Here is an 8,069-nt window from a genome sequence, read left to right as displayed (position 1 = left end):
CTTGGTGGATAATGAGTACTTAATAATTTCCTATATGTCAGGCTCTGTGCTAGTACCTACGTGTGCACTTCACATAGATTTTGCTTTGCAGATAGGAAACCCAAGACACAGAGAGGTCAAGTAAACTACCAAAAGCACACAGCTAGTGAAGGATGAGAATTCAAAAATTAAAATCTGATCCTTGTACCTGGTATTTTACTAGCAACTTTGCATATATCATGGGTGCATGGGGAAGGGGGGGTGGGGGGCAGGTACGGGCATTGTCTTTCATGACTTCCACTCCTGAATTTGAGTGCGAAACCCATGAGCAGCATCTCACTTGGTGGGTTATGGACAAAGACATTAAACTGTCCAGGGACAAGACTGCACACTCAGCAGGCAGCCTTGTACTCTAACAAATAGTGTTCAAATTCATGGCTTTTGAGCCAGTGTGCTTCTGCAAAACTAGTCAGTAGAGGTCAACTCCTTGATGTGACCTTGATGTAATCAAGAGTTGTAGCAAAAAGATGTATGAGGCTGCAGATTCACTATATTATAGTGACTCTCTCTCTCTCTCTCTCTCTCTCTCTCTCTCTCTCTCTCTCTCACTCACACACACACACTGGTTAATTGGAGATAAGAATCTACAGACTTTTTTTTGCCTAACTGGCTTAGAACTGTGACCCTCAGATCTTAGCCTCCCGAGGTGTGACCCACCAGTGTCACCCGTGGCTTTGCTTTTGAACTTTTTGAATAGTATACCTTGTCCTGAATGCCAAGGACTGTGTGCATCCACCAGATTAACGCATAGTGATTTTCATACCCATAGTTAGTGATTAATGAATTATTGGCAGAATGGTCGGGTGGGTGACGTAGGTTTGGAGTTCAGATCTGAAAGTAGAGGGGACCACATTTGCTGCCTGTGCTTTGAAGCACAGGAAATGTCTCTGAGTCACCCTGCTCTCTGAGTTGGTGAGTGTCCTTCATTGAAAATGCCTCTGTCTCTCAGGGGACCTAATTCCCCGCACTCCCAGGGCAGAAAGGGTGCAGGAGTGTGAGTTACAGGAAGTGAGGAAAGTAGCCTCAGTGGAAAAGAGAATACGAGCTGGCTGAGCTGAGAGATGATCTGGGCTGGGAAGTGAGATTCTGCTCTCAGGCCCTCCCTGCCTCCGCCCTCCCCCTCCCTCCTTCCTGGTTGTGGCAGCCACTCACAGGGTTAACCCTCTGTCCAGGCCCGGTGAGCACAGAACCAACTGGTCAGGCCAAGGGGCTCCAGTGCAGGGGACTCTGGGCAGCAGGGGGAGAAATTGTAATGCTAATTCAGAAATGTGCTCACAATCTTGACAGGTACAACCTCTATGGAAATCTATATTTGAAATTGTCTGATCATGCCATGTTCTCTGCTTATTCAGCAAGTTGAAGAAATGATTATGAATCGCTTCCAAGTGAGGCTAATTAAGTATTTGATAAATGGAATTCAGCACTTTTCATCAGTAGAGAGCTTGCCTGATGAACTAATTGGGCCTAACAAAGGCATCACTTTTTCTTTCCTTCCTTCCTTCCTTCCTTCCTTCCTTTCTTTCTTTCTTTTTCTTTCTTTCTTTCTCTTTCTTTCTTTTTCTTTTCTCCCCTTCCTTCCTCCCTCCTTCCCTCCTTTCTTTCCTTTCCTTTCCTCTCCTCTCCTTTCCTTTCCTTTCCTTTCTTTGTTGGCCATAGGAGCTTGAACTCGGGTCCTGGGCGCTTTCCCTGAACTCTTCAGCTCTACCATTTGAGCCACAGCACCATGTTTAGTTTTCTGGTGGTTAATTGGATTTAAGTGTCTCATAGACTTTCCTGCCCTGGCTGGCTTGGGACCACCATCCTCAGATCTCAGCCTCCTGAGTAGCTAGGATCATAGGCATGAGCCACCTGTATCCAGCTGCATCATCTTCTTTCTAAAGATAATCAAACTGGGAAAGAGGGAAAAAGTGAAAAAAAAAGTATGCTTTTAGGATGGAGGAATCTTTAGAGCCAGATGAACTGCGACTGGAAGATCCCTAACCTAGTTCCTGAGGCACGTTTCATTTAATCGTCCCAGCTTCCATCATGGTGAATGCTGGCTTCTGGACACCTGTTACCAGGGCTATTGCCAGAGCCCAGGAGAGGAAGATAGAAGAGGAGGTGGTAGGATGGTTTTTACCTCTGGCACATGGCGCATTGCAGAATCCTCTGTACAGGAAACACACTAAAGAGAGGTGTTAGGGTCAGTAACAAGTGTCATATGAAGGCCTTGTCTCACTCCTGTTTAACAGCTGGCGTCTTCAGAAAGGGTGGATCAGATGACGTACACAGGAGTTGATGCCTTGCCTTTTGTTGATGAGCCACAGTGCCACCTGCTGGTCCCTTGGCAGATGGGTGACTAATGCCCTTTTTTCTGGGGTTACTTCTATATTTCCTTCTCTGGCCAGGCCCAGCTCTGAGTCTTGGCTTCTCCAGCTACTATTTCCAAAATACTATAAGTCTGTCAGCAGGACATTTTGATATTTAACAGCAAACATTTCACTCTAACCCTGTCAGTAAAATTAGTATTAATGAAGAAATCCAAGACTCAAGTCGCCAGTATGACAGGTCTTACCTATACCAGCAGAAATGGATGGCTTTCTGTTCTAGGACTGGCTGGAAATGTTTCTAGAGTCTGTTTACATAGCAAGTACTCTGTCTTTCTTTAGTCTATGTGCTTTTTGGGGGTGTTTGGGAGACAGGGTCTGATGGAGACCCTGAGAATTGCAAAGCCACTATGCATAGCTTTGTGAAGACACTACACACGGGTGGCTCTCCTGCCACCCCGCCCAGCCAGGGTGAGGCTGTATAAGTCAGTTCTTAATCTCTGTGACAACATTCTAGAGGAAACCTGGGGGGCATTTTGGCTCATGGTTTGAGAGGTTTCAGTCCATGGTCACCTGATTCTGTTGTTTCAGGTATATGGTGAGGAAGAGCATGATGGTGGAAAGGCCTGGCTGAGGAAAGCTACTCACCTCCAAGATAGAGAAGGAGAGAAAGAGACAGAAAGAGAGAGCAAGTACATGTGTGGGGGGGTGAGGAGGAGGGAGAGGAAGAGAAAGAGGATTTCCAGAGAACTGCTTCCTTCAGCCATGTTCTGTCTCCTAACGGCCAACCCAGGATGAACTCATCAGTGGATTAACCCACTGATAAAGGAAACATGTTCACCACCCAATCCCTTCTCAATCGTACCACAAGGTTGGGACCAAGCCTTCACCACCATCTTCCCCCTTCCAGTGACTAGAGATGTAGACATGCCCATCTTCCCTTTGGAAAGGTGGATGCAGGTTCGGAATGCCCCCCCCCCCCCCCCGCCCCGCAGCCCACACATTTTCAGTTAGCGCTCAAGTTCTCCCTATCACAGAAGGCACTGTGGCCCATCTTCTCATTCTGCCCTGCTGCCCAGTGAAAGCCAAGTGGCACTGGCTGTGGACACTGGAGTAGCTCTGTCTACACAGAAGCCCAGAGGGCAGCTGACATCATCTGGATTCTAAAGTAAGTAGGGGTAAAACCCTTCTATAGCAGGGCATCAGCAGAAAGAAGGCCCATCTCTCTTGTTCTGTCTAGTTTCTAGAGAGGGTTGATCTTTCAGGAAGCTTCCAGAGGGTCTCACCAGGAATGGGAGAACCTACCACATCAGCTCCTCCTCCTCACAATGGTGGAGTTATCCTGCAGATGGAGTTGATTGAGATTTTGGAGAAGTGTTAGAGCTGAGTTGTATACTGGGTTCTCTTCTATCTCTACTGGATAGTTCTGGGTAGTGGAGTCTTGGGGCCCTCTGGAAACATGAATGTCTGCTATCTGTAGAAGCATTCATGACCTGTAATACCAAATGGTCCTGCTCTAGTGGGCAAAGGATTTCTAAGACTGCACCCTCTGTATTATTAAATAACAACTAGGCAGCATAGCAACAAGGGGCTTTGCACACAACCTTCTGCAGTGTGGGGGGTAGGCATTGGTATTACGAGCCCGTCTTACAGGTGCGAATGGAGCTGAGGCACAGAAAGATCAGGAACCTGCTCAAGCTCCACAGCGGACAGCATCAGGGCTGGCAGTAGGAGCCACGGAGCCCCCAGAGCCTGCCCTCCTTTCCCTGGGAAATGCTCCCTCCAGCTGCTCCTCAGCTTGCTCTGCTGGCTATAAAACCCTTTCTCCACTCCTGTGGATTGTACCTATGGGGTAACACCATTCAGAACCCTCTCTCCTTTCCCTTGTACTTCTTTTTATTTAGTCTGAAATTCCTAAGTAGCGCCTAGTAACGATCTTACTTTCTGGTTTCAGCCACCATTGCAAGAGCCCAGATGCCAGTAGGTACGTAGCACCATGACAATGTAAAACAATTTCTCGCTTGATCCTTACTAAGAGTCTTGTGATGCTGGCAGGATGACACGCTATTGTCTCCTTTCTTAAGGAAACCAAGGCAAGGACTTGCAGTGACTGGCCCAAACCGCACAATCGGGAAGTGGAATGTCCAGGCTGTTGTCCCAGGGTGGAGCATGCGAAGTTCAAGGTAGCTGTGTGATTACCAGACTTATTAAAACCTGGACAAAAAGGGCAAGGAGAGGGGCTGCAACTGCTCATAGCCCAGCTGTAGATCAACACCATGCCTTTGGGTGTTTTTGTTATGTTTGTGTGGTCCAGGGGACTGAACTCAGGGCCTTGTGCTTGCCAGGCAAGTGTTCTACCACTCGAGACACATTTGAGCCTTTTATTTTAAACTCTCCCTTCCAGCCCCGATCCCAGATATGGTCTCTCACTTTTGCCCAGATGAAAAAATGATCTCAATCCTCCTATGTCTGTCTCCAAGTACCACCAAGCCCAGCTTTTTATTTTTTGGTGGGGTTGGGAGTCAAGGCAAGAGCTATACCATTGAGCTATACCCCTAGCCCTAGCTTTGGACTTTTCAGAACATATGAGGAAATTTCTAACTCATTTTCTGTATATCTTAGATACCCATCCTGAAATCAAATGTTGGAAACAGCTAGAGGATTAAAAGCTTGTGGTGAATAATGATCTTAAAAACATGTCCTCATTATAGTACTCAGAGGTCAAATATCTGACTTCTTAATCCTATGATGCTATGTATATAAAATCTTGCCCTAAGTGAGATTCAGATTTATAGCAGTTAATATTTAATGGCAAAACATTGTTACTCGATTGACAATTATGACTCTTCTTGCCCCACACAAAGGAACCTGCTTGGAAGTCAATGTAAACCAATCAATTAATTGTGATTATTCTGAAGTTTTTATTTTTTTTTGGAGGGGTCCTTATGTCACAAAATGACACTGTGTAATGTTTACAATGGGTATTAGAAATTGAGATGTTTTTCTTTCTACTATTTGAGAGTAAAACTGTAGATAACATTTAAAACCATCATCAAAAAGGCAGAGCAAACTTTTCTGTATATAAACTGTACATCGAAACAAGGCACTATATATTTCTGGGGAGATATTAAAGGTAGATTTGCATAGATTCTTCGGAGTCCATGCCATTCAGTACATTTTTTTTTCTGTTCATTTTTAGCACCGGAAGCAGTACTCAAAACAAGTCAGATCTAATGTGACAGGAAATGCTTCTGAATAGGTGAGGATACAGACGGGTGGCAGACTGAAGCCAACAGAAGCAATTTCAGCTATCTTGCAGTAATATTTTGACATCAAAAAAAGAAATTAAAAGTGAATGAATACATATTGCTTTTTTAAATACATATTTGATTTATATGGTGTTTATATAAATATATATATTTTAGAATCCACAAACTATCAAAATAACACTTTTATAAAGAGAACTGCTACAAAAAGAGAGTCGGCCATGTGTAGTCAAAGGAAGAGGGCAGAGCTGTGGCTCTAAATCACCGGTCAAGTGCACGGAGAAATGCTTTAATTGACATCACCTGCTGAATTGCGGAAAGCACATTTCCAAAGAGTTCTCTTAAAACATTTACAAAATACACAACTCCAGGACAAGCGGTATCGTTAATAAGATCAGGTTTGGGGTTTTAAAAAAACCCTCTGATTTCAAAATAATAAAAAAAAATCAGTCTGAAAAAAGTATCCATTTTTGGGGTGCTATGGTTGAAGGTGACCATGAGGCTCCTCCGGCATCTGTGGCACTCAGAACAGGCCTTTTGCTTTCTTCAGATTCACCTGTTTCCAGGTGGGCAGTGCGCTGTATTCATCTCTTGTCATATCTAGAGCAAACTGGAGGAAACAAGAAATGCCCACTGTGTGAGAGGATGCTGAGACTCTGGGTGCTGCTTAAGTAACATCCCAACCAAAGACCACTCACCTCGAAGTCTTCATCAGTGAGATAAATCTCCAGCTTTAGAGGATCCACTCCTTCTGGGAGTGGCCTGGCTAGGAGATCAGCCAGTGGGTAGATGGTTTTACAGAGTGTGGCCAAGACATCTTCCACAAGGGTGATCTGATTGGAAACCTCCGTGTCCTAGACAGGAGAGGCAGAGAGAGCTTGGTGTGTGCCACATTTGATCACGTGCTAGTGAACATGCAGCCCTGCCTATCTGTGCCACAGCCTGAGAGAGGCAGGTTCATAGCTTCATTTCACTGCGAAGGGAGGGACCAGGGCCTGGAATATAAAGGATCACATCCTGGCTTTTATGTTTTCTCATCCAACTGCCAAGTTTCAGATAAATACTGTAACAGGACTGCCTCCAAAAAAAATTCACATTCTCATAAGTGATTAAAGAATAAAATGATTGGATTCACAGCCTAAATACTTAGAAGCTTACACATAAATGGCATTTGTGCTTTTTTCTCTTTCTCTGTCTGTCTCCCTGTCTTTGTTTCTGTGTTTATCTCTGTCTCTCTCTCTCTCTCACATATCCTGTCTGGAAACTGAAGTCAGGCTCTTGTGTTTGTAAGTACTCTACAACTTGAGCCAAAGACTCAGTCCTGCTGATTTTAGTTTATTTTTCAGATAGGGTCTCATGCTTTTGTCCAGGCTGGCCTCTAATGGTGATCTCCACATCCTTAAAAGCTATCATCTGTTTCTGCCCCAGGGATCAGTTCTTGATCCACAATAGAAAAATAAGGCTGGGGATGTGGCTTAGCAGAAGAGAACTTGCTCAATATGTTCATGAATCAACCCTCCCTTCCTCCCTCCCTTCCCTACTCCTCCTTTTTTTCCTTCCAAAACAACTGTGTACATTAAGATTATTCAGTGGAAATTATCTTCCTCCATTAAACTTGGATCCCACATGGGTTGCCCTCCTTTTGGGTGGCTGGATGGCTGGATGGGCGGAAAGGGTGACTAAACACTGTTGGTAAAGTCAGCAACACATGGAACTGGCCCGTGGAGGGATTTTTGAGGTGTGTTTTAGAGTGAGCCTGCCTGTGCCCATGGCTGGTTCCTTTCCTGATGCTTGGGGACACAGGACGAGTAACTCCAGATTTTGTGTCTCTACGCCTATGCTGGAAAAATTGGGATAATAAGAAGCCAAATCTTAATGGACTGTTCTGATAATTAAGTAAGAAAATGAATGTAAAGTGTTTGGAGTGGTGCCCAGTCAGGACAAGCACTTAGTAAATCTTAATTAATTAGTATGGCATGCTGCGGGGGAAGCCCGCTTCCTCCTGGCTGAAATCCCACAGGCTGGTACAATATCATGCAGCTCCTGCTGACATCCAGTGATCTACAGTGGATGCAGAAATATGATGGTGATTTCCATCCTGTGTTTAGACTGCATGAAGTTGGTAAGGTGTTGGCAATCCCTGGAGCCTTTGGGATGGTTTGCTCATATTCATTAACTTCTATAACATGTTCCTTTCTATCAGAAATCAGGCTGAGGTTGGCTCTTCCCTGTGGAGATCAAAACCCGTGGCTACACAAAGACAGGTTGGCAGGTATGGCTAACCTGTAGGGCACCTGCCTAGTAGGCAACGGGCCCTGAATTCAATTCCCAGTACCACCAAAATAAAAATTCTAGATAATAATATTCTGGTAGGTAGACGTTATAATGAATGCCTCATTTAATATCAGATGGACACATAAAACACAATTTTCTAAGTCCCAGTCCTAGGGCTTGAACT

At 44.8% G+C, this 8,069-nt stretch overlaps 1 protein-coding gene across 7 annotated transcripts in view; it reads right to left on the bottom strand.

The window, feature by feature from the left end:
• Window positions 1-5,246: 5,246 nt before the first annotated feature.
• Svil (supervillin) overlaps window positions 5,247-8,069 on the bottom strand; it is a 211,603-nt gene continuing 208,780 nt past the window's right edge. For all 7 annotated transcript variants that reach the window (XM_042686010.1, XM_042686004.1, XM_042686008.1 and 4 more), the window contains 2 exons: window positions 6,310-6,465; window positions 5,247-6,221 (listed from right to left, as the gene is read on the bottom strand). In XM_042686010.1, the coding sequence (XP_042541944.1) occupies window positions 6,135-6,221; window positions 6,310-6,465 (243 nt within the window). In that variant the 3' untranslated portion in view covers window positions 5,247-6,134. The remainder of the gene's footprint in view (window positions 6,222-6,309; window positions 6,466-8,069) is intronic.

Source organism: Dipodomys spectabilis, unplaced genomic scaffold, assembly GCF_019054845.1.
Source record: "Dipodomys spectabilis isolate Male_0828 unplaced genomic scaffold, ASM1905484v1 ptg000096l, whole genome shotgun sequence".
Taxonomy (NCBI): domain Eukaryota; kingdom Metazoa; phylum Chordata; class Mammalia; order Rodentia; family Heteromyidae; genus Dipodomys; species Dipodomys spectabilis.
Note: the sequence above shows the minus strand (reverse complement) of the source record. Positions and strands in the feature narration are given on the sequence as shown.